Here is a 26,715-nt window from a genome sequence, read left to right as displayed (position 1 = left end):
GGACAGGTAAGTTAAAAAAAATTATGGGTGCAGTGTGTGCGGTGCGGGGCCCCCCTGGACCTGCACACACTGCACCCATTATAGATACGCCACTGGAGGAAGGGTTAGGCACCACTGGGGGGGGGGGTTAGCATAGGCAAACGCAGGGGGGGTTTCCGTCTGCCTGGAAACTCCCCTCTCCAGCCCACACTATGACCACAATAGAAATAGTAATATAATAGATTGTTGCTAGTGCTGCATGTTCTTCTCAGTATCACAATGAAATAATTAGCACCACCTGTGGATCTTTTAACATGTATCAGCCAGTAATAAATAACCTGTGCACCAACTAGATCTGGAAAACATGCACTGTTAGAGATGCACTGCTATAGAGCCCAATATGTACATATATGTCCAGGGCAGTGCTAGGTTCTTCTGCTGCTCCTCCAGGCTCCCGGGCTTGCTCCAATAGTCTGGAATGGTGCCCACATCTAAAATAAATACGTTCAGCTCAGGCAGGATTGTGCTACTGCCGCATCTAATGGCTTACTGTGATCACTGGTCCTGTATATGCTGGAATTATGACACACAATACACTATGTATGACGCTTATTAAACCTGGTTAAGTACTAATTCTGCCCTCTTCATTGACAGGCCACACTGGCTCTAAACTTAAGCATTTGGAAACCCCCTTCTAGAAATCCTGCGTTTGCCACTGGTTAGGGTTAGGCACTAAGGGGGGAGGGTTAAGTTTAGGCACTAATGAGGAGGGTTTGGGACGGGTGCGGGGTGTGGAGGGTGATGCTACAAGAAGGGAGGGTTAGTATACTTGCCCGACCCCTGTCAGGATACGAACCATCGGGATGCCGCTGTCAGTATTTTGACAGGAGGCACATGCCCATTCCGCCTGGATAGCACTCTGTATTGCTTTAGAGATGCAATGAAATCTGTCTGTCTCATATCTATCTATCTAATCTATGTACTCTAATCTAGCTATACATGAGACGAGTCTGTCCCCCCTCGTGTGGGCGTGTGGTCTGGAACGCTTAGCGGGGGTAGCTGTTTCCAGCCGGAACGGTATCAGTGTTACACCTCTCCTGTACCCGGCGGTTGCGAGGCAGCAGCAGCAGCAGCATGGCGGCTATGGCGGTAAGAGACAGTGGAACCCGGTATCAGCAGCTAGGCCGTGTTACAGCCTGGACTTGGTGCTGTGCCGGGCTCCCTGTGTGGGGCAATGGGCTCGGTGCTGTGCCGGGCTCCCTGTGTGGGGCAATGGGCTCGGTGCTGTGCCGGGCTCCCTGTGTGGGGCATTGGGCTCGGCGCTGTGCCGGGCTCCTTGTGCGGGGACAGGGGACTCTAAATGCTGGAAGCACATAGTGCTGTGTGTCTATAACACCTTGTACATTTTGGGTCTGGGTATTTATCAAGCATCAGACGTGTTGTTGGTTGCTGGATTGTGTAACATTGGAGGACATGATTACATGCAGTACCTGATCTATCTTATGTGCTGTACTGGGGGAATACATGAAACCTGTCCCGCAGGTAACGCAAGCTGCTGCTGTGTCCTGAGCATTGGTTGTTGCTGCTATGACATTTAAATGGGTCTGATTTAGGGATGGACCTTGAAGATTAATATTTCAAAAAGAGCAATCCCTATGCCTGATACTGTATGATTTTGGAATCCTTGCGTGGACTGTTCTGTGCCTGCGTGGCCTGTGCTGGACTGTTCTGTGCCTGCGTGGCCTGTGCTGGACTGTTCTGTGCCTGCGTGGCCTGTGCTGGACTGTTCTGTGCCTGCGTGGCCTGTGCTGGACTGTTCTGTGCCTGCGTGGCCTGTGCTGGACTGTTCTGTGCCTGCGTGGCCTGTGCTGGACTGTTCTGTGCCTGCGTGGCCTGTGCTGGACTGTTCTGTGCCTGCGTGGCCTGTGCTGGACTGTTCGTAATATCGTCTAGTGTGTGTGTACTATAGCGCGCTCCTGTGCGTCTTAACTCAATTTTCTTGAGGCAGGTGAGAAGATATCTTTAATGATTTTGAGCAAACCGAGGAGTGTGTATGCTGAACCCAGAGATGGTTGTGTAGTGTTTACAGGCGTAACGATTAATCGCATACGATCCAACTATACTATATATTGTGCTGTCGTTTGGAGGCTTGCATAGTGTGTATACAGTTTGTTCTGGGGATGAAGGGAAATCGGAATGGGGAGAAGCAGTAATTCTACCGGTGATGGATATTTTGCCTGTTATGTTTAATGACGTTGTGGGATACTTGTATAAAGATTTCACCACTTGTAGCGGAAGACTGTCATTGCCCATAGCAGCAGTTCAGTCATTTTGTGTTTATATTCTACCCACATACATACATGCATACATACACGCCTCCTGCAGGGGTTGGTAGAGGCCCTACATCTTGCAAAAGAAAAGTCCTGAGTTTTCACAATATTTGGGGCTGAATGTCTTTGATAAACCTCTTATGGGGGAATTCAGTTCAACGCAATGTGCCGCCAGACATGGCTGAGAAGCCTGGCTGCGCACATATCGGCTATAGTGCTTTTTTGCGCAACAAGTGCAATAACTAATGGGTGCAGAAAACAATTGAATTGCTCTGTTCTATAGGGATGCAAAATCATGAATATACCAGGGCAGTACGTTTTTTGTGCAGTTTTTACATGACCATATTGTATAGCTAATGTTTAATATTTTTCCCTAGACAACCAAGGTCCCCGAAGTACGAGATGTAACCAGAATAGAGAGAATAGGTAAGTATTTCATGTTTTATTCATTTAAAAAAAAAAAAAAAAATTTTTTTATTTCTTTAGTATTCTTGTTAGATAAGGTAAACTAGTTGATTTAATATTAAAAAAAATAAAATAAATTAATCATTAACCACCCAGTTATACGGTCTTTATAATTTACTGAACTAATGTAATGAAGTATATTCTTACTCCTGCATGTGCCATGTTATCGTAGTTGTAGATCCTGTTGATCATTTCCTGTGTCAGTCTGTAAGAATGTTCCCGTAGAAACCACTCAACAAGCTGTTTCCATAGTGATAAGCTCGTCAGTTAGCAACACCCAAACTTTCACATGCCCTCTGGCTGTAGGAATTTGGGATTGTGCTATACACCATTACATCCACTAAAATGTTCTCATTTTATACAATTTTCTGTTTGTAGTGTGTTTCTTAATTACTTCTGTACATGAAAAAATAGTTTTGTCATCTATTTTAGAAAAAAAAAACACTTAAGCAGTTTAGTGACCCATTAAATACTCACTATAATGCGTTTATTTTAATAGTATAAGTGTAACATTTTATTTTTGTGTATTTTTCTCATCACGTGCATGTTACCACCCGTGTTTGTACCACAGTAGTGTGTTATACTGCATTAGTAATGTTACAAGTGAACCATGAAGTGGCGTAATGTACTCTATAGGGTAAGTACACTATTAGCCACACAGATGGTCGGCGGCGACATAATACAAAGCATTGGAATACAATACTAGTCTTCAACATAATACAGCCTCAAAGTACCATGATATCTAGAAGTCCTATTGTCTCCTACTCTAAAGGTGGCTACACACCTGATGGATATAGCTGCAGACTGCGCAGAACAAATATTCTGCATACAGTCTGTACGATCTGTCGTGACTGATAGCTCAACTGGGTGGGTACATGTAAATGCCCGCCCAGTTGTGACGTCAATCACCGCCGGCCCGTGCTACAAGTGTATAGGTGGTCGGCTGATCGCCTGTACACGCAGCATGATGCCCCTGTATATCTGCAGATATATTGGGCATGGACTGTGCAGCACAGCCGACGCGATGTGTGTGTACATGTCGTTCACAGATATATATCGCTGGTAGTCACCGGTTGTCGCACACGCGATATATCGGCCATTCAAGTGAGCGGCCACTATGTTGGCCAGTGTGTACCCAGCATAACGTTGCCATGTCAGATTCTTTATAAACTGTTAACCTCTTTAGGCGATACTACCCCAATCTGCAGTTCCCCCTACTCTCTTCCCTTCCCGTTCCTCTCACCCCCAGCCCCAAATTACACCACCCCAAGTGCAGATGCTAATGATGACTTATGGGGGTATATCTACTAAAGGTCCATTTTGAGCGATTTAAAATTGATTAACATCAATATTGTGTTTCTGGGTCTAAATCTCACATTTAATAATGGACAGGTTTTTTTTAAGCATTAGTAAATTTGTGATTTAGCCCCAGAGACACGACATCAATGTTTATCTATTTTTAAAAAATTTTTTTATCGATTTTAGAGCCCGATTCAGACCCGCTTGCTAGGATGCGTTCGCACGCAGCCTCCCGATGTTTGCATTCTGCGCATGCATCTCAGTGCGCAAACCAGTCCATGCGATGGCCACTTGTGCATAGACACCTCGCTAGCTTGAGTGACAGGACGAGACATTTGTGGGTGGTGATGGGTTGGTCGATGGAAATGGGGGAGTGGAGGTGCGAACGCAGGCGTACCTGAGCGTCTTAACGCCGTTTCAGAGCCGTGCATAATTAAGACGCAGCGTCATAGTACACGTTACTTGGCTGAAGTTTACATTGAAGCACTCACCGTATGCATCCGATGGTTTCGATGTTACCGATAGTTGCATACATTTCCTGGAGATGACGTGTATTGCGAAGGGAAAGTGGGCGTCTTAAGACAGGATGGTGGGCGTCTGCATTCACACGGCGATCGCACGCCAAGACATAGTGGACGTGCTATTGTCTTGCTGTGCGATCGCAGGGTTTGCATACTTTGGCAGCGTGCGTACGCATCTAGCGAGCAGGTCTGAATCGGGCCCTTAAATCTATCAAAATCTATTAAAATTGGCTTTTAGTAAATATAGCCCATCGTATCAGAACTGTTTGCACAGAAAGCAAAATATATGTCAAATGTATTATGGTGTGGTGTATAATAATGTTCATTTGTATTTAGATGGTGTATATGACATATGACAATATGAATATTGCATATAATACCTTGTATGAATATTCTTATGTACCTTTTAAGATAATAGTTTTAAACCACTGTGTAATTTGTTTGATAGGTGCCCATTCTCACATCCGAGGGCTTGGACTGGATGATGCGCTGGAACCACGGCCGGTAATGCCAACAATATGAGCTCTTGTTTAATAATATGGTCCGATTGTGATGCCACCTATAACCATCCAATATTCACTTTGTCCTCTAGAGCAAGTTACACTATCTGATTGCCGTGGGTTATAGCATATTTTTATTTGCCTTGTCTATTAAATTAACTTTTTTATTATTTATATGAACAATTGACACACAGGGGGATATGTATCAAACCTAAAGCAGGGGTATTTAACACGTGGCCTTCCAGCTTCTGTGGAACTACACATCCCAGCAAGCCCAGCCACAGTTTTAGTATGCCCGAATAGCGAACTTGTGGCAAGACATGCTGGGATGTGTAGTTCCAGAGCAGCTGGAAGGCCGCAGAAACAAATATTTAATCTATTGCCCTTGGACTATTAGCAAGTTATTGGGAGGAGCTTGTGCAACGGATCGTCTTTTTTCATTTATTTTTTTTATCATGTTTTTGTAGTCGCTTAAATATTATTTATTTTATATATTTTTTCATCACAACTGTGAAAATGAAGGAAATGAAAATAGACATGGTCTAATACAGTGGTTAGCAACCTGTGGAACTACACATTCCAGCATCCACCGTTTTATTAGGGCAAACTAAAGCTGTGGCAGGGCCTGCTGGGAAGTGTAGTTCTACAGCAGCCAGAGTGCCACGGTTTGTCTACCCCTGGTCTAATAAACCATATTACATTTGTTATGGGCACTTGGTTTAGTTTCATGCTGAACAATATTATAATAAAATAGAAATCTATAGTTTTTAAGGCCTACCTGCCTAAGGCCACGTCGTCTCTTCACGATGGTCCTTACTAAAGCCAATCATGAATGACGGAAACATTTGTGTGTTTGCAGTAAGTGATTGGTTAGTGAAGGCACACGGCAGCTGCTTAGCCTGACAGTGCTGACATGGCGGGATCCCTGAGCTTGTTCTGTGCAGGCAAATAGAAGGACTCTGAGTGGAGATCGGAAGGATCACACATACAAATGCTTATGGTGACATTAGTCTTATTGTGGGTGTTTCTGTGCTAGAACTGTAATGCCTATGTACAGAAGAGCCTCCACAGTAGCTCCCAGCAAGCAGCGATGTGCCCTAGGAACTAGTTTTAAAGCCATACATAGCCTCTCTCTCCGCCTCGTCTCTGCTTCTCAGCCTACTTGTCTCTCTGCAGGTATCACAAGGCATGGTTGGACAGCTGGCAGCCCGACGAGCCGCTGGGGTAATATTGGAAATGATCAAAGAAGGAAAAATTGCAGGACGAGCCGTATTAATAGCTGGGCAACCCGGCACAGGAAAAACCGCCATTGCTATGGGTATTACTGTTGTCCTTTGGGTGATGTGGGTAATGCTATTACAGAATTGCCATTCATTTGCATAAACTTTATAACTTTGTCATGAGATGATTCCCTATACGGGAAAATGTAACTCGTGGCCGTTTTCTCCAGCAACAAGTCATATAGTATAAAGCTGGGTACACACTATATGATGTATCGTACGGTACATTGTCCCGATGCGGATCAGAGCAATATTTCTTAGACATTGTATAGTGTCTATGACCGTTCCGTCGTTCATCTTTTCATCTCATCTGCTGTTTTGCACGACAGATGGTATGATGCAATGAACGGCGAGGTGCTGGATTGTGCAGTGTACGGTGTGAACGATGTATCGTTACATCGCATCTCGTCGCACCGATGTTAGATCGCACCATCATATGGTGTTTACCAGCTTAACTCTAGCTCTGTGGTTTGTTAATCAGCAAATCATGAGTAGGCTGTGAATCCTAATCTAGATCTAATAAGCTCTGTACTGTATACAAAGTGGTCAGTCATGTTTGTGAACAACTGTTTGACTTCTCTGTCTGCTGTAACAGGTATGGCTCAAGCCTTAGGCCCAGATACACCATTTACTGCCATCGCTGGCAGCGAGATCTTCTCCCTGGAGATGAGCAAAACAGAAGCTTTGACGCAGGCTTTCCGGCGCTCTATCGGTGTCAGAATCAAGTAAGTGATTCAATGTTGGGCCCAAGTCAGTGTGTTTTATATACGTTGTTAATTTGTGCATCCATTATGTTACAAGAACCATGATTATAATTTGGAAGCTTGCCCTGAACCCCCAATGTAGGATCATACTATGCCCATCAGACGAGTTAAATATATTGCGTTTTTTTTTTCCAGGGAGGAAACAGAAATAATTGAAGGTGAAGTTGTGGAGGTTCAGATTGACAGGCCTGCAACCGGAACAGTGAGTTCTTCATGTGTGTTACTTTCTGCCACATCTGCATGGGATCACTGGCCGTGTGGTCACAAGAAAACGTGTGTATAGTAATGTGTGAAAATGTGACTAAAGGCCCCCATACATCAGCAATTGATTGTAGCAATTGTGCAATTTGCAATCGATTCTTTCCCTTTTTCAATCGATTGCAGATTGCAGAATTCCCACAATCGATTGAAAAAGGGAAAGATTGTTATACACAATCGATTGTGGGAATTCTGCAATCGATTGAAAAAGGGAAAGAATCGATTGCACAATTGCTGCAATCAATTGCTGATGTATGGGGGGGGGGCTTTAGTCTTGGTAATTAGGAGATAATCGCTGTAACTAGCTACTGCTGTTCTGTCTAGTTGTCCAGGAGATGACTACATTCAGGCTGTAAATACATGCCCACCATAGGTCAAGTACTTGGACCAGGCCTCACCAATCGGTGGTTCTCCAGCCATTGTGAAACTACAAATTCCAGCATGCTTTATCAGCTGATCAGTGGGAGGGACTGCTGGAACTTGTAGTTTCACAAAAGATGGAGAGACACAGGTTGGCCCGACCTTTCATGTAATATATGGTTTTGGAAAGCTGCCAGCTGCGTTTACAACTTTCACTGCGCATCCACTTCTGCATCAGTTCATTGTTATAAATCTGACCAATTACCTGTTTAACTTTTGTATCTTTGGTTGTAAAAATAAAAAAAATTGCATCTTTAAAGTTGCCTTTATCTCTGCCTGTAAGGGAGCCAAAGTGGGAAAACTGATCTTGAAAACAACAGAGATGGAGACCATTTATGAACTGGGAACAAAGATGATTGAATCATTGACAAAGGAAAAAGTCCAGGCTGGGTAAGCTCCTACGTGTCAGTGCTTCCCATAAGGTACCAGTACAGACTGGGTGTATAACCAGGGATATGTCAGTGCTTCCCATAAGTTAACAGTACAGACTGGGTGTATAACCAGGGATATGTCAGTGCTTCCCATAAGGTAACAGTACAGACTGGGTGTATAACCAGGGATATGTCAGTGCTTCCCATAAGTAACAGGACAAACCTGGGTGTATAACCAGGGATATGTCAGGGCTTCCTATAAGGTAACAGTACAGACTGGGTGTATAACCAGGGATATGTCAGGGCTTCCTATAAGGTACCAGTACAGACTGGGTGTATAACCAGGGATATGTCAGTGCTTCCCATAAGTAACAGGACAAACCTGGGTGTATAACCAGGGATATGTCAGGGCTTCCTATAAGGTAACAGTACAGACTGGGTGTATAACCAGGGATATGTCAGGGCTTCCTATAAGGTACCAGTACAGACTGGGTGTATAACCAGGGATATGTCAGTGCTTCCCATAAGTAACAGGACAAACCTGGGTGTATAACCAGGGATATGTCAGGGCTTCCTATAAGGTAACAGTACAGACTGGGTGTATAACCAGGGATATGTCAGGGCTTCCTATAAGGTACCAGTACAGACTGGGTGTATAACCAGGGATATGTCAGTGCTTCCCATAAGGTACCGGTACAGACTGGGTGTATAACCAGGGATAGGTCAGTGCTTCCCATAAGGTACCAGTACAGCCTGAGTGTATAACCAGGGATATGTCAGGGCTTCCCATAAGTTACCAGTACAGACTGGGTGTATAACCAGGGATATGTCAGTGTTTCCCATAAGGTAACTGTACAGACTGGGTGTATAACCAGGGATATGTCAGTGCTTCTCCATAAGGTACCAGTACAGACTGGGTGTATAACCAGGGATATGTCAGTGCTTCCCATAAGGTACCAGTACAGACTGGGTGTATAACCAGGGATATGTCAGTGCTTCCCATAAGGTAAAGGGACAAACTGGGTGTATAACCAGGGATATGTCAGGGCTTCCCATTAGGTAACAGTACAGACTGAGTGTATAACCAGGGATATGTACACTCTGGGTGTATATCGTCCTCGGACTTGTGGTGTTTTGCAGCTGAATTATAGACCATGTATATATATTTTTGCAGATTAGTTTTCTGTAAGGGGTCAATTTGTATGTGTGATGCATCTTTACTGTGGTGTTTTATAGGGATGTCATAACCATTGATAAAGCAACAGGCAAGATTACAAAGCTGGGCCGTGCGTTCACCAGGGCGCGGGATTATGACGCCATGGGATCCCAGGTATGACTGCACTGTGGTGAGTTATATTTCATCCAGGGTTTTTCAGGGGGTCCTAAAATGTACACTCCTGTCCTTATCCAGACTAAGTTCGTACAGTGCCCAGATGGGGAGCTCCAAAAGCGCAAGGAAGTGGTCCATACAGTGTCGTTACATGAAATCGATGTCATTAATAGCCGGACGCAGGGATTCCTGGCACTCTTCTCGGGTATGTCTCCAGGATAATTAGTCTGTGTAAAGATAAATGGTTGTGACCACATCTGTCTGTTCCCCCTGACTTCTATCTTCAGTATTAGATATACCTCCATGATACTTGTGTGTCTCCCAATGCACTGGTGCAACATGGCCTATTTGCCTTCTATGCATTGCTGGGCAAGATGTACAGATCAGGGCAGAGACTGATGTCGGGCAGTTCTACATAATATCAGCATTTAATCTTTGCCTTTCCCTTCCAATGTAGATTGTTAATTTCCAAACGTACTGTGTCTGCTTCCCCTCTACCTTCAGAACATAATTCAAACTCCTCCCACTCATCTATAAAGCCCACGCCCCTGCATGCTCACTTCGTTCTGCCAGCTGATTACCTCTGCACACTCCCACCTCGAAGATTCTGCCCATAGTGCTCGCCACCTCTGAGTGTTTCGGGTACCCCTCTTCCTCATGTGTAGCTGTGGTTTGTGCACAAAACTAGTGTCCGGACTTTTCTTCACCATGCAGGTGATACAGGAGAAATAAAATCGGAGGTCCGAGAACAAATCAATGCAAAGGTGGCAGAGTGGCGAGAGGAAGGAAAAGCCGAGATTATCCCCGGGGTACGTATTCTCTGCCATTTTGTTGGATACCAAGGACATGTTTGAAGCCGTGATGGCCGAATGCCTCCTATAGTCTCTGCGCTCTTTAAATGTCCGATTTTACGTTTCCGGTCTGTCATCCATTAGGTGCTGTTCATAGACGAGGTTCACATGTTGGATATTGAGTGTTTCTCTTTCTTGAATCGGGCTCTGGAAAGTGACATGGCCCCAGTTCTCATTATGGCCACAAACAGGGGCATTACAAGGTGCGTGAGAATATAACGGTGGCATTGTGTTAGCACATTTATGTAGTGTATGTTCAGCATTAGGGGGCTGGACCATTATTTTAAGCTTAAGAGGTGCTGCCATGCTGAGACTTGTAGTGCCTTGCAGGAAAAAAAGTGCAGGCGCACACTCTGAGCACGAAGAATCAAAACAATTTTTGATAGTCTACAATGAACATTGAGTATAAATAAGGTTCCTGGCACATGTTTGGCCACAAACCTTATCACCCATCTACCACATCAAGGTGAACCTGATCAGGTGGGTCTGTAACATATTATATATATATATATATATATATATAGTGTATATTATATACACACACACACATCTCTATCTACTATGAGATAGATATAGATAGATAAATATAAATTCTGGTCGTGACGATAATCTTTTCACACATCATCCAATCATTTTAAACGCTGCAGATTTACTAATACTTGTTTTCCCATACAGGATTCGTGGCACAAATTACCAGAGTCCTCATGGTATCCCTATTGATTTACTGGACCGGTTACTGATCATCTCCACGTCACCGTACAATGATAAGGAGACCAAGCAGATCCTGAAGATCCGGTACGAGAGACTCGGTTGTACTATTAGCCCTGTGACTGTAGGCTTAGCCCTTGTTACCGCCAGCCAGACTCTTCCAGCTTTGAGGGCTGATCTAGCACTAATACAGCCCAGGTGTATGAGAGCATTTGAAATGGTTTTAACATGGAAAACGGTAGATTTACGATGGATTGGGTTGTCAGAGCCACCGATCATCAGCAGCTTTGACCGATGATTTAACACTGCATCAGAAATGAATAAAAGCCTGTTATCCTGTTAGTTTTAAACTAGCAATAAGTAGAACTGCTATCGGTCAAAACCACTGATGATAATTAGCTATGACAACAGACTTCTTAGTAAATCTACCCCCTGGTACTAAATCAGACAATTGTTTGCTGTAGGGGCAGGTTACTGTTGTATTTTCTATCTTGATATGCATTGTCTACCTTGTAGAAGTATAACCAGGTCTGTCTCATAGGAACAATGATATGGTCTTAATATGGCAGATACTGGTGAAACAATTACACCTATGTATCACATTTCAACCATTGTGTTCATTTGCAAACATCTAGGTTTATTTTATAAATGGTGGGTAAATAAGTACATATTACATGGCCATTAGGTATCAAGCACTCTACTACCAGCTATGTACTCAGTTTGTGCTTCCTGCATGGTCTCTCAATCATGATCTATTGACAGAAGTGACGCTACATCTGTGTGGGTTTTTTTTTTTCTGTGTAGATGTGAAGAGGAAGATGTGGATATGTGCGAGGATGCCTACGGTGTTCTGACCCGGATCGGCCGGGAGGCCTCTCTGAGATATGCAATGCAGCTCATTACTGCTGCAAGTCTGGTTTGCAGGAAGAGGAAGGTGAGTCACGGTACCATGAAAAGTATCGCTTATTTTTTCCGCCTGACAATTGGTTTAAGGCCAAGACTGTGAATGGGCCACTGAGACTCCGGTTTTGTTTGTTTTTTGATCCACGCTGCTGGCAGTGACTTCTAGGTTGTCCTCTTGATAGACCAACTGTTCTTTTGTATAACGTGCTGCATTTTCCTTCCCATCCCTCTTGACTGATGTCAGTTACTGCCACTGAAAGCATCCACCATAGCAAGTCGCTACCACCACCGTACGACACGCTGGGGGCGGGGTTACCTGGCTGTCGTGCAGTGCATGGTTTGCAGCATACATAGCCAAGCGCGGTATCGGCCCAAGCTACGGCTTGTAAAGCTTAATGGAAATAAATTAATTTAGTCGCTGCCATGTTGTAGGAAGTCTCAGAGTTTATATTTGTAAAACAATCTACTGACATCACTGCTGATGTCAGTGCGGCCGCCCGCAAAACGGCACGGAACGCCTCAGTTTGTGTAGCCACTCCCCCCAACACACACACACACACACACCCCCCCCCCTGCGTACAAAACGGGGCGAGCTGTCGATCAACATCGACAGCAGCCCCTTTTGTAGTGAGCTCCGGAACGAGAGAAATTCTCTCTCGCTCCGGGGCTTGCGCACGCGCAGTGCGGCCGCTGCACGTGCGCAGGGCCTTAGCATCGACCCAGTTGCGAGCGCTCAGCGCTTGTGACCGGGTCTGAATGAGACCCATTGTGCCTTTTGAATGTAATATAGAGCACCATCCCTTGCAGTTACAATGGAATTGTATTGTATCGGCACGTACACCTCCATTCTTGGCGCAGAAGATGCAACTATAAAAAGCGTGCACTACTCTCATTAACTCGCAGCTCTGGCTCACGCCATTGGAATGCTTATTCTTGTGTAACCCCCTTTTGCCACTCCGTAACACCCATCTTCAGAAGCATCTGTGATACTCAGAGTGACTGGTAGGTGCTCTGACTTGCGCGTTCCTGCTGCGGGACATGCTCAGTTTGTGTATAAAAAAAATATAGCGCAATGCGGACGCATGCAGACTTGCGTGTGACTCCAAATAAGTCCCATTGCATTTAGCTAATACTATGAAGCATTGTCCTCACTAGTGCAGCATGAAATTAGGACTCTTCTGATGTTATTAGATGTTGTGACTGCAGGGGGCGGTATTGTTGCACCTTATGCCTTGTGACAACACTTCATTAAAGTCCACAGACATGTGCCATGCTGGTGGAATCTTGAATTTGCCTTTTGTTTGGGACACAACTTTCCAAAGCAGATTTGTTACCTTATCGCTCCTTTTGACTGTACTATAACACTGGTACTTGTCCATAGCCTGATTCATGGACTGCCATAGATGTGGGCATGGCCTTGATGAAATGTAGATCTGCACGAGCAGAGGACAAGATTTCTTGTCCAGAGTTTATCGTTTCAGACGCTGTGAGGAGTGCGCAGTGCTTATTTTGGTTTTGGGCGCTGTATGACAAGTAGGGGGCTATGGCTGTAACCCGACCACTTTTGTATTGCAGGGTAACGATGTACAGGTGGAAGACATCAAGCGAGTGTACTCTCTGTTCCTTGATAAATCCCGATCAACACAGTACATGAAAGAATACCAGGATGCCTTTATGTTCAATGAAATAAGTAAGTGCCTGTGAGGCCAAGGAATATATTGCTGGTTAATGAGACGTGCAGATGTTTATCTTCCTATGAATTGAATATCCTATTAACATTTTCTTCTTCAGGGTCCATAGGCTCCACAGGGAGACCTTGGGGTATAGGTTGGGGACCAAAATCCGGGCACCACACACTTAAAGCTTTCAACTCCCAGGATGCACTGGGTCCACTCTCCCTATAACCCCGAGCCAGAAGCACCTCAGTTTGAGTAGGTGCCTGGCTGAAGTCGGGTCACTGTTATCGCAGAGGGGCTGTTTAGCAGCCCCTAAAGCTATTTTATTTCATTTTGTTTTTATGATTTGTGGTAGTTTTAATCTCCACAGAGCATGCAGCGACAGACTGTCCATTGGACGTCTGTGCTGCCGCTCCGTCACCCCACCGGCGCCGCAACGCCATTACTGATCTGGGGTTCTCGGTGGGAACCCGGGGTCCGTGCAGAACAGTATTCGTCACAAGCAGAACATCCGAAAAGGGCATAGTTGTAATACCTTCTATGTGCATTATGCGCGGAATCACCGCCCTTAATTCTTTGGTGGAGCCCTGTCTCCTTGTGTTAGCAAACGGTAGGGTCCGGCACAGATTGGGGGCAGATTGGACTGAGGAAGAAAGACGACCTGCCCAAAACAGTGAAGATATGCGTTCCAGACGCCTAGCGAGCATGTGTTGGCCTCCGTGCTGTGGGGCTCTGATCGTAGGGAGTGCATTTGAACTGAACTACCCACCCCCTGGTGCTACAGGCACGAAGATACAAGGTCGGCCAGAATGAACCGTCCGGCATTCGAACCAGAAAGGAGATAGAACCCCAGTATCCGTGCCTGTGGTGGAACTGGAGCAAAAATGCCGGTCGATAGGAGTGGAACGAAAGCACTGTAAATGCCACCATGCACACTGCTGCCTTGGGGAGAGCGATGTTGAAAAACCAAAAGCAATAACTTGGCAGTGTACCACTGAGGTCCATGATGGAACCCTAGCAAATGATGCCTAGCACCCAGGTACCTGAGGATGTCACGCAATGGTCGCTGATCTGGAGCAACCGTCCTACTTTTTTGCACCCAAACTGGGTATAAGAGATACCCAATTAGGCACTAGGCTACCTTGGAGCCATGATCCCAGGACGGTGAGTGGTACCAGAAAAACTGCCCAGGTAGAATCAGCTTATGGCAGACTGACCTTGCCAGGACGCACCACCACGAAAGGAGCGTAAACTTAGAAACGCAGACCCCGCCGGTAGGGACTACTGCCAGAACAAAAGCGTTGTCTCAACCTGTGGGGAATACGGCATCCAGTACTGGCTTATGTAGAACGTTCCTGCCAAACAGAAAATTGTCAGGAACAATCTGGTTATGAATGCCTAAAGGCCCTTCGAGCCCAAACGGCCATAGCTGAAGTCCATAAGCTCCATCTTGCCTGGACTCCCACACAGTCCGCTGGGAAATTGTCCCGCCAATCCAGCAGGGAATCCCAGGGCGAACCATTGTAAAGTCATGCGACAACTTCATCAGTAGAAGTGACTATAGCACGTACCACCTATATCAAGGCTTACCAAGGCCGGCTAATATCCCCCGAACCTATGAAAACAGACAGACAACCCTCCAAGGTTCAGCTAGTCAGGTTCTAAAGGATGTTGAGCCCCAAACAGGAAGGGGCATGTGTTGAGCTAAAGATATTCCGCAGTGACAATCGTGGGAGGTGCTCCCACCTGGATACATAGTTGGAAGCAAATGTGCGAGAAATGGAGACCTCGTAATCTGGAGTCTCCTAGCCTCCTTTGAGACTGGAGAGAGATTTGGGGAAGTAATGACTTCCCGTCGCCAACGCTTGGGCATCCGTATCCAAACTGCCTAGAGAGTGGTGCACAGCAGTAATGAGTCGAAGAGGACAGTAGTTCCTCACCCTTCGAGAGAGCGCAAGTCTTTGCAAGTTGCTATGTATGCGGAACTGCTTATGGAGCCCTGGAAAGAGGAAGACTCCTCCAAGACCAATCTCCACCTGTACCTCGTATAGTAGAGGATCCCTGACCTGTCCTAAATTCTTATATTGTTGTAAGCAGCGCACAGTTTACCTAACTGCAAAGTAAAAAATAAATGTTACAAATAAAATGAAAAACTAAGCTACAATAACGAGCAGCATAGCAGCCCAGTAACATCGTGCCCTTATTCCTCAGGCACTTAAAGAACACTGGAATTGTGGGATTGCAGGGGGAGGAGCTTATGTTTTTAAAGTTAGTTTAATTCAAGTGCCAGCTCCAGCCCCAACCTACAGTCCCCATGGTCCAGTGTTCCCCAGCCTCGCTGCAAGAGAAATTGCAGTTGCACTGACCCCAGCGGTGATGTTCAGACTGAGAGATTGCATCTGTCATAGGGTAGGTGCAATCTTAGATGGTGCGACCAATGTGTCTGATGGTGAATCTAATTGCGCACATTGGCGGATTAGCACTGCAGCCGGTGGACCTCACAGTAGGAGACCCATCAGCTGAGGCATTAGCATCGATCTCGTAAAAACCCGCTGCTGAATAGCGTGCAGTGAGTTTTGGCGGGTGCATGGTGTCGTGGGGGAGAGGAGTGCTCCTTTTAATCTGCTTCAAATGTGTTTTCTTTTTTTTTTTGGAGGTCTGTTTGTGTCACAGGGATGGCAGATACTTTCATGATATCCTCAATCATTATATGGGGCCCTAATAAATTGAGGATGTGAAATGCAGGCTCTCAAAAAGACCTGTGATCTATTGGAACTCTAGCCAACATTATGAAAATTTTAATATCCGCAATTAAAATTCAGGATTGGGCTGACTAAAATTAATTCTGAATCGTCTAGGCCTTTGAAGATTATAATCAAAGCATGCGTTGTTCACACACCATTGTGAGAGAGGCAGATACCTGCCCGCTAGTGGGGCCCAGCCAGTAGAGAGAGAGAGCTGTGTCTGTGAGCTGGGACTTGCCTCTCTGCTTCTGAGTGGGAGCAGCCACAAGCATTCAAACCTCTTTAATAAAAACTGTTTATTGTAAGCGCATGTTTATGTTGGTGTAAGTTGGCTCAGTGTGTTAGTGGATCTAAATCACTTGAAGGTGAAAGGATGGGGAAATTATCTGAAATGTATTAGCCTTTAACCCAGAGGTTCCCAAACTCAGTCCTCATGGCACCCTAAAGCTGGCCACACACTAGACCAACTTTCATCCAACCAGCCAACTAGTTGATTGGTTGGAATGAAAATCTGGTAAGGTATGGGAGTAAATGATGATCAGTAATTTGCTCCTAAATGCCAGAAAACAGATGAAAATGGTCGGTCAGACAAGTTTGTTAAATGATTGTTCAAAACAATTTGGTCAAACAACAGTTTTTAGTCCATTTTCCGGCGTTTGGGAGCAAGTTGCTGCTTGTCATTTGCTTTCATCCCTTACCAGGTTTTCATTCCAACCAATCAACTAGTTGGATGTAAGTTGGTCTAGTGTGTGGCCAGCTTAACTCTCCAGGTTTTAAGGCTATTAATGGTTGAGCACAGATGGGTAAATCAAAAGACTGAGGTGCTAATGAAGTCACCTCTGCCCAAGCATGGTTGTATTTGAAACCTGGACTGTTAGGGTGCCTAGAGGACAGTTTGGAAACATCTGCTTTAACCTAAAGTAATAGGGAAACTTGTTCATGAACATTTGTTACAAAACTAATGGCAAGTGTTGCTATTTTATTTCAGATATGCTCCTTTTTTTTTTGCTCGGTTGTAACTCTACTGTTTATTACACTGCTCTGTTGTCTTTCACTGACAGCCTAAAGCTGGCCACACACTAGAACAACTTACATCCAACTAATTGATTGGTTGGAATGAAAATCTGGTAAGGTATGAAAGCAAATGACAATCAGCAATTTGCTCCCAAATGCCGGAAAATGGACAAAAACTGTTTGAACAAATTGTTTAGATCAAACATTTAACAAACTTGTCTGACGACCATTTTCATCTGTTTTCTGGCATTTAGGAGCAAATTGCTGATCATCATTTACTCCCATTCCTTACCAGATTTTCACTCCAACCAATCAACTAGTTGGATGAAAGTTGGTCTAGTGTGTGGCTAGCTTTAGCCCCTTCACGGACATCGTAAAACGCATTCATGCTACAAGTTAATATTTCTTCAGGGTCCATGGGGATCCACAGGGATACCTTGGTGATATTCTGGTTAAAGCTTCAGCTCTGAGGATGCCTCTGGGTCCTCCTCCATATGTGCCCCCCCTAGCCGTAGGATTTCAGTTGTTCGTTTGGTGTGACGGGATCACCTTTGTAACGGGACTGCTCTGGCAGTCCTAAGCTTTTATTTTGTTTTTGGGTTGGCAGTACTAAGCGTCTGAATTAAGATGCATATATTGCGACTCCATCTACCTCCACCGAGAGGCAACACCAGTAACTGGGCTAGTGATTTTGGCGGGTCATGGCTAAGCTTGCTAGCCGCAATGCTGCGACCTGGACTGCAACCGGACGCATGGAGATGTCTGGCAAGGCGATTCCTCGCTTACAGGGAATCGCGCGTGGCAGTCCTTCTGGTGTCAGAGATGCACCAGAAGCCACTGCTGTCAGGGCCTGGGATTGTCTGCGTCCTCACTACACCACCGGGGTCTTATCTGACGCCGGGGATCGGCAGCAGATGCTTCTGCTGCCATGAGGCCAGCGTACCCGGCTGGTTAGCGCAGCTTAGGGAGAGGTAGCCACTCCCTCAACAGCACTGACCCAGACCTCCCTACGAAGGGTTTTGTGCGCCTGGGTTGCTCCACCTACCCTCCATGTGTATGAGACGCTCAGTGCGCCCTGTAGCTGTTGGTCTCAGGAGGGTTTGGGTCAGTCTCCCTGTATACCGCTCCCTTGGTTAAGATATATAGTGCTCTATATCCTACCATTCCTTTGTGGTTGTGTGGTTGATTTAGAGTTGATTTGTAATTTTATTATATATGCATTATGTGACTCTTTGCTAGCTGCTGTATTGATACTGTCTTTTATTTCTGTCTGTCAATTATTACTGTCACTGTCTTTTCTCTCCATCCTCTTGGGGTGGAGGTTTTTCTCTGAGTACTTAACATTCATTTGGATTTTGTGAAGGCTGTCACATAACATTGCAACTATTGCCTTTATATTGAACATGTCAAAAGATAAAGGAATACAGAAGGGGGAGCCCTCGGTGCTGGTTTCATGTAAATCATGTATGGCTTATTTATTTATTAAGTATGGTTTGTGTGTTGTCATAAAGAGCCATCTCACCAGTCCTTTACCTGTCCCTGGACAAGAGCCTTCTTGGGTCTCCTCTTGTCTCAGGTAATGAAGCAGTTTGTGGATCGTATGGCTGCTCCCACTCTGCCTCCTTGGATGGGGTGTACACAGCATGCTATGTCTGCACCTCCTATACATTTTTCCTGGAAGGATGTTGATGGCCATTCTAGTCATGGCACCATCTAATGCTGATAGCAGTTTGGTAGTTACTAAGGCGCCTGTTTAGTGTTCCCGCTAAGAGCTAAGTAAGAGCAATTTGCAAAGCAGGGGGCGCCGATGCATTTACTTTTTTTTGCACGCAGGGAAACCACTGACTGCATTTACAATAAAGCTAGAACACGAACTTCTCAACTGTAAATATCTCTGCACATTCTAACTCTACCCCATGGGCAATGCAACAGTTTTGTGCTCTTATTCCCATAATTTGCTCTTATTCCTAACTTAAGGACGAAAGTGTTCCTGTCGCATACAGCATGAGGGCAGCCATTTTGTGCCCTGGGCTAATTCATGAGAATAGTCTCCTCTGTTCCTTCAGAACAATCACATCTCTAAGTTAAGCTGGGTACAGACATGAAAGGGGTTGGGTGTGAGATCCCGACGGTGGGGATGCCGCTGGTCACAATACCAACAGCAGCATCCAGACAGTCAGAATCCCGACACCCATAAGGAACAAGGTAAGTCTAACCCATGTAGATTATGCTGCACGATTAATGATACACAGTACATGCTTCTGACTGGTGTGGTATAACTTGTCAACATTCAGAATGTGTACAGGTACTGAATGTCGACAGAAAATCAACATGGTCATTAGGTCGACAATCAGTATGTAGACATACAATTAGGGCGACCTGGTTAAAAAGGCGGCTTTAAATACGTCAACATATGGTTTTTATTTTAGCCTAACCCTAGAAAGCAACATTTTGGTGTCGAAATGTTAAATGTCACCTTCTGGTGACATTTTAACATTATTGACCTAAAATGCATATCTACACTTAGAGTGTAAGCTCCTCTACCCTCTTGTGCTTCTCCTTACTCTACCTTCATCTACTTCTTACTCTCTACCAGGGCACCTAACACTTGGTTGCTTTGCATTGTTGCTTATCTGGGTGTTATGGTCGTGAGTGTAGCAATGTATATTATCCATGTCCTGTATTGTATTGTACTGTACTGTAACTCAACCTATTTGTTTATGTACTTTGTAAGTCGCTGCGGAATACTTGTGGGCGCCATATAAATAAACGATAATAATAATATATGTACATATTGGTTGTCGACCTCAGGGCCTCATTTATCAATGCGTTTTGAGTATGGTAAATGGTGCTCTAGCCAATCGGCTCCCAACTGACACTTTTCAAACAGATGACAGCTGGGAGCCGATTGGCTGGAGCACCATTTATCATATGCAATGATATTTATCACTCGTTGTGAGTGATAAAACTCGTTAATAAATTGGCCCTGATGAATGGCGACAAGTCGGCCGCATACCCATCTGACTGGTCTTTTCTTTGTCTTTGCAGAAGGAGATACTATGGACACCTCCTGATGATTGCTGGAATGGTTCATCTATCGTCTTGTCCGTTTTGTTCTATTTGTTTCCCCTCCTTTGGCCCAGTCAGCTCGTGTTACATGCCTTCATTTGCTTTCTGTATTCTTTTATATATAATAAATACCGTCTTTGTACTGTACATTTGTTGGTGTTATTAGAGATTTTCCACTCCAGTAAATCCTGGATATCCTTGTACAAAGCCTCCCATTAAGTCCTGAGAGGTCATGTTCTCCCCCTAGTCACCATCTTATTCTATGTGCAGCCAATATTTCTTTCTATGTGTGGTTATTTAGAAATACAGCAAGGAACCATTTGGGATTTGTGTATCAGGGCTGGTTACACAACAGCGGTTTGTGCCGACTCTGTTCTACCAAGATCCTGTACAAGTGCAAACGTGTGTTAGATTCTGTTATAGATTGGGAAGGTTTGTACACATTTGTGTATGGTAGAAGATAGTTATTTAATAGGTAAAGTTGTGTTTGCATTATAAATAGGAATACTAAAGCACAAAGTGTATAGAGAAGGGAACCCTATTGTGACACAACCACCACTACTGCTGATTTTGCTGCATGCTAGCTGGCAATATCGGCAGAGATGTCAGCCTAGCACACCTGTCGGCTTTGTGTGCCGACACTTCAGTCTTCAGGACAGTCGCAGTACCCATGATGCATTGGTCCTTTCAGTATAACTTGTACAAGCTCTTGTTCCCCGCAGCAAAGAAAAGAAAGTAGAAACACTTGGGTCACTTCAGGTGTACCCTATAGCTCCATAGCATACAAGATTTCATGTATAGATTTCCATGAAAGTCATACTTGCTATTCTCATTTGAAGCAACAGTCTATTATACTTTCCCTCTGAAGTGAAATGCAGTCGGACGATGCATTTTTTTAGGAGGGGGGCTACCTTCCTCTAGTTCAGGGGTGGGGAACCTTTTTTTTTTTTTTTTGCCAAGTGCCATTTTGATATATATAACATTTGCTGGCCTGGTTCAGGCCATGCCCCCTCCGCGTGATGTCACACAGGGGCGGGGCCGGTGATTACAGCAATACTTTGGACTCTGAGCAGGGACAGTGCTTCCTTGCAGGAGCTGTAAGGGCAACGGTGTGACTGTCTGAAGCATCCTAAGGACACTCCAGGTGCTGCATAGATTCTGGCTGCAGGGTGCCATTCTAGCCAAATGAGGCTAGCCGAAAAAAGCTCAGAGGGCCAGACCAAATTATTCCAAGGGCCTTATAAGGCCCCCGGGCAGGAGGTTCAAAGCTTGTGTATTACTGAAATGTACATAATACAGCATAACACTTATTTTCCTAGGTCTGTCCACTATGCTAGATTCCCATTCTCTTTAAACTACTAAATGAACAGCATTAGGGGAGCAATGCGGCTTTTTATGTCATCCTATTGGTTGTGCACCGAAGCCTAAAGCCTTCCCAATTCTGATTGGCTTACAGTCTCTGGCACCAGGAATGTTCTACACAGATCAGTGAATTCAATCACATAATTAGTAGGGATGTGCAGGCTCGGATAGGTTCGAGTTTGCACGTTGAGTTCGGATTTTTCCCTCCAAAAAAACGGAACTCAGAAAGAGGCTAAACGTCATCTTACATGGACAAACATCATCATTCCTGGACAAAGTCATCTTACATGGACAAACATCATCATTCCTGGACAAAGTCCAGGAATGATGATGTTTGTCCATGTAAGATGACGTTTAGCCTCTTTCTGAGTTCCGTTTTTTTGGAGGGAAAAATCCGAACTCAACGTGCAAACTCGAACCTATCCGAGCCTGCACATCCCTAATAATTAGTGGTGTTTATGTTTCTGTAATTATCCTATATGTGCCTTTTCAGATGATTAAGCCATTTAAGGCACACATCCACTTGTCTATTTGTTTGCGCGATTGAATGATATCGTTCTCGTTCAATCGCTCAAGAATCGTGCACATTAATGTCGGAAACGACCAGCAATGCGCGCTCCCACTGGACGTTTCCGACATCAATCATCGGCTGAACAACCTGACAATAACGTCAGGTTGAGCATGGTAGGGGATGATGGATGTGCCTACACTGAATAACTGCTCGGTCAGTATAGGCACATCAGACTGTCAGACGACTGCGCGATTACAATGTCGTAATCGTGCAGTTGTTTTTAGGGCTGCTAGCGGATGTGCACCTTTAATCACTTTAATATTTTCTCCTAAATCTTGCTATTAAATGAGGATGACATAACCTCACTCGTGTACTCTTTAGTAAAGTTCCTGTGGAAGATCACACGGTTAAATAGAACAGTGTTACACCATGCTTTATACATTTCAGTTCTTGAGTTCAGTCGTCTTAAGAACTATAACATTTGGAGACTTCAATGATTTTGCACAATACTACGAAGACTGAGGTAGTGATGTGTGACGCACTTCCATTTATTAGGGTTGCACCTTACTATAGATGTGTATATACACACACACATACACAGGTGTTACTGCCTGATGGAAAAATGCAAAAAGATCACATTTTAATTTTGTTTAAATATACAGGATGTATAAAAAGGTTGGTGACCAACGACAACTGAGTAAGTGCCCATGTGTTTATGTGACTAGGATTAAATATCCATGCGGCTCTTCACGCAGACGTCTGGCTTGCTGCTCTCCACGGTACAGTCGCTGTAGTCCATCTTGCACTGGTCGCAGTCACAGCTCACGGCCACAGGATAGGTGAAGAAGGGGTCTGTGCCGGGCAGGCAATCCGGCAGCTTAATGGTTTCGTAGCGGATCTCTCTGTAGGTGCAGATTTGCTGCTTGATTGGGTAAAGGGCTGATTTGAACACCACATCCTGTGGATACAATATGCAGCAATGATGTTAATCACAATGCCTATTCAGTAGGTGTCGCTTACTGTACCCATCGCCTTTCTTTTCCGGATGTCACCAATATTCCATGCGTTTCAGACAAGAAGGATAATATACATTCTGCTATAGATCTGGGACTGCCATGCATTACGTTGTGCAGCCCCCACTGTGTACAGTCTTCACTGTTAGAGAATGATTTTACAATTGTATGAACCAGTCGTCCATCTAGTGCAGGGGTTCCCAACCACGGTCCTCAAGGCACACTAACAGTCCAGGTTTTAGGGATAGCCATACTTGAGCACAAGTGACTGAATTAGTATCTCAGTTATATTGATTTAACCATCTGTGCACAATCATGGATATCACTAAAACCAGGACTGTTAGTGTGCCTTGAGGACCGAGGTTGGGAATCACTGATCTAGTGTATGCAAACAGGTAAAGTGCATTGAGAAAATGGAGTGATGGGTATTTCAGGTCACACGTAATGCTGTGTAAGTCAGAAGTTAGTCTAGGCTGGTGCATTACAGGTCTGATTGCAGCACAGGACAAGCCTTTGGGACGAGTGTAGGAGGCTGTGATACGGGAGTGTGATAGCCATAGGTCACTAACAGAGAGTACAGCAGGGGTAGCGCATGGTAAGCGGGTGCAGAATTCTGATTTGTATCATGGAGATACCAGCCTGCCAGTGCAGAGAAGGTCGGATTAGTGGGGAAATGATCAGTCCGTCAGTTATTAAAGATGGGTTGAAGTGTCAGTTTTGTTAATAAAACAATGATCTTGCAAAAGTCAATATGAGAAATGAATAGTGCATGAATGATGGTTTTAGTGGTGGTGATAATAACGTATAGGGTTGGACTGGCCTGGCAAATACCCTGTGGACTCCCTGCTTGAGGGATAACCCCACTATCAGGTGGCGTGACTGGTCCATACAACTGCTGTGCTCCCAGTGCCCTGTAACACTGAGGAGTTCCCTGACCAGTGCAGGAACTCCTCGGCAGGGTCGATGTGCTGTAATTGTCTGGGTCATACAGTCTCAGCCAATTGGGACACAGACATGCCCCCACACACACACACACACTGACTGCCAGATGCTGGAGAGGAAACTGCAGGCAGAACACAGAAAAAAAAGGTTAGTGTCGGTGTTGTACACATTGTGTGAGAGAGACTGTGTATTGTGAGAGCGTGACTGTAAGAAGCACTAAGTGCATCAGTGCGTGTGTGTGAGAGAGACACTGTCACGTTTATTAAAACATAGCTCCCTTAGTCTTAACTGGTCACAAATTGCTAACGATTCAGTCTTCCCAATAACATACATACATAAGACAAGACTCACCGATGTCTGACAGTGGCCACTACAGATGGTGGTGGTGAAGGTGATGCACCTCGCACAGTGGTCTTTCTCGGCAGAGATGGTGGTGTTGGTAAGATGACATGGCCGGTGTCCTTGCACAGCAGACAAGTAAACAACCAGAAGTTGTACGATCACTTGAGAACTAAACATCCTAGATGGATAAGAGTGTAAATAGAAGTTACTTACTGGTAATGATAACACCACGTGCACAACTGGGAGGCAACACTGCAAAATCATTTTCCAGGGAGCTGGGACAATGTGCAGAGTCTCGCTGTGCCAAAGTATAAACCTCCCACCCAGCGTAATGTCAGTATTGTCTGTAAAGTTTGCCTAGAGCGAAGCTTCTCTCCTGAAATACAACTGGAGGTGCAGGTAGTGAGTAACACCCTGCCATCTCTTTTTAGTGAAATTACATTTGTATGTCAAAGCCGTCGTACACTGACCGAAGTAGATGATCTAAAGAGTGTTAAGATGGGAAGCTCCATACATTGAATTTAACCGTAGGATTATTGATAGGAAGTCTAGTGAGCAAAAGGCCAAAACCATGACCAACTGCTCATTTGCCTATAGTTATTTTATACATGTATATCTATGGGTGTTATTAATAGCTATTGTCTCTAAAATAACTTTGCTTTTTACATTTTGGTCGTCTCAATCCCATGATAGGTCAGCACATGAACTATAAGGGGCTTATGTAGACGTGGGTGCATTTTCACCCTCCAACTGTACAGCACTATCGGATGCACCATATTTACCTTGGGAGCAGAGCTGGATCACTAAGCAGCCTATGTTCCTGCCTAGGGCTCAGGTGCTCTAACCTGCTTCTATGTGGATTTGTTTTGACAGAGAGGGAGCCCAAACCAGTGTCTGTCTTTGGGCCCCACGGGGTCTTATTTAGATTCTACACACAAGCACAGGTGTGTATACTCACACAACACACTAACAGAGAAAATATTGTCCGTGTTATTAATAAATGTCAACGTAGCATTCACCATAAAGAGTCCAATACAAATAAAAGCTGACCTAGAATTAAATCTAAACATTTGTTATTTTCCCCTTTAAATTACAATGTGAATCTTATTTCCTGGTGCAGTCACAATGCAACACACACAGGGCCGTATTCAATTTGGAGCGAAAAGCCGTTTCATTTAATTTTTGCCGATTCCACTTATCCCCGTATTCAGTTTGTCCAACTTTTTTCCGGTGCGAAAAGTTTGCGCCTTGTAACCAGCGGAAAAGTTTCGCCAATGGATACCCGGCGGAAAAAAAAGTGCAGAATTGGGGTGCAAAATTTCGCCATCCCCCCATAACCCTTTTTACACCCCCTTTGATGCTAACTGTCAAAAAGTGCAAAAAAGCCCCCACAAAGGACACCCCAAAAAGGCAATTTGAAAAAATGGGCGGAAAAGTTCAAAGTGAGGGTACAAATTCAAAAACTAGCAAAATAGCCTTTAGGGGGTCTGGAAGTATGGGGGAGTTTTTTTTGGGGGGGGGGATTGAAGGTGCTTTTTAATGCTTAACTTTAGCAACATTAAAATATGCTTGCACCCATTTTCATGTACCCCAAATTTGATGGGACTACTTATTTCCCCCCCCAAAATTGTTAAATGCTATTCTTCACCCCTGTCCCAAAGACGCTAAATAGCGCCTATTGAGACCATACAAAGACCCCAAATAGCTTTAACAGGGCTAATCGGGGGTACCCATAGTGAACACCCCTTTTGGGGGGTGTTAGGCTGATTTCCCCAAAAACGTCAGGACTTTTTGCCGATTTGGAACAATATGGTACAAGAAAAATAAATACTATATGCAAAACATTCCCTCCACGTGTATGTTTATATATGTACTTATATGTCTGTTTGTTGTTAATTTCTTTTGTTCCCTGTGCAAGCATACCGTGCAGAACATAGCTGATCTTATACTTCCATAGGATAGCTACAAAACTATAGGAATGTACAATAATACATTATTGCCCTAACCGTTTCAGTGGCACCTAAATGCTATAAACCAGTATTTACCTGTCTTTTCATTAGTGC

The 26,715-nt window shown here is 44.6% G+C and overlaps 2 protein-coding genes across 2 annotated transcripts; one reads left to right on the top strand and one right to left on the bottom strand.

The window, feature by feature from the left end:
* Nucleotides 1–807: 807 nt before the first annotated feature.
* RUVBL2 (RuvB like AAA ATPase 2) lies at nt 808–20,629 on the top strand. The gene is made up of 15 exons (XM_088455847.1): nt 808–1,128; nt 2,687–2,735; nt 5,043–5,098; nt 6,271–6,412; nt 6,970–7,099; nt 7,274–7,340; nt 8,100–8,206; nt 9,424–9,517; nt 9,599–9,722; nt 10,232–10,326; nt 10,453–10,571; nt 11,044–11,163; nt 11,881–12,010; nt 13,555–13,669; nt 20,462–20,629. The coding sequence occupies exons 1-15, from the start codon at nt 1,114–1,116 to the stop codon at nt 20,485–20,487; spliced, it is 1,389 nt and encodes a 462-aa protein (XP_088311973.1). The 5' UTR covers nt 808–1,113; the 3' UTR covers nt 20,488–20,629.
* A 2,453-nt stretch (nt 20,630–23,082) lies between these two features.
* On the bottom strand, nt 23,083–24,832 carry LOC148478166 (lutropin subunit beta-like). The gene is made up of 2 exons (XM_088455845.1): nt 24,662–24,832; nt 23,083–23,313 (listed from the first exon to the last, which is right to left on the bottom strand). The coding sequence occupies exons 1-2, from the start codon at nt 24,827–24,829 to the stop codon at nt 23,083–23,085; spliced, it is 399 nt and encodes a 132-aa protein (XP_088311971.1). The 5' UTR covers nt 24,830–24,832.
* Between the last annotated feature and the right edge of the window lie 1,883 nt (nt 24,833–26,715).

The sequence above is a fragment of the Taudactylus pleione genome, unplaced genomic scaffold, assembly GCF_031769625.1.
Source record: "Taudactylus pleione unplaced genomic scaffold, aTauple2 ptg000672l, whole genome shotgun sequence".
NCBI classification, from domain to species: Eukaryota; Metazoa; Chordata; class Amphibia; order Anura; family Myobatrachidae; genus Taudactylus; species Taudactylus pleione.
This window is presented reverse-complemented; position numbering and strand designations above follow the sequence as displayed.

Bases quoted from the DNA above. Each gene is read 5' to 3' on its own strand.
- RUVBL2 (XM_088455847.1), top strand. The intron at 5,099-6,270 runs GTAATGCCAACA...GTCTCTCTGCAG, and splicing joins ATGCGCTGGAACCACGGCCG to GTATCACAAGGCATGGTTGG. The intron at 7,100-7,273 runs GTAAGTGATTCA...TTTTTTTTCCAG, and splicing joins TCTATCGGTGTCAGAATCAA to GGAGGAAACAGAAATAATTG.
- LOC148478166 (XM_088455845.1), bottom strand. From the start codon at position 24,829: ATGTTTAGTTCTCAAGTGATCGTACAACTTCTGGTTGTTTACTTGTCT. The intron at 23,314-24,661 runs GTGAGTCTTGTC...TTGTATCCACAG, and splicing joins GTGGCCACTGTCAGACATCG to GATGTGGTGTTCAAATCAGC.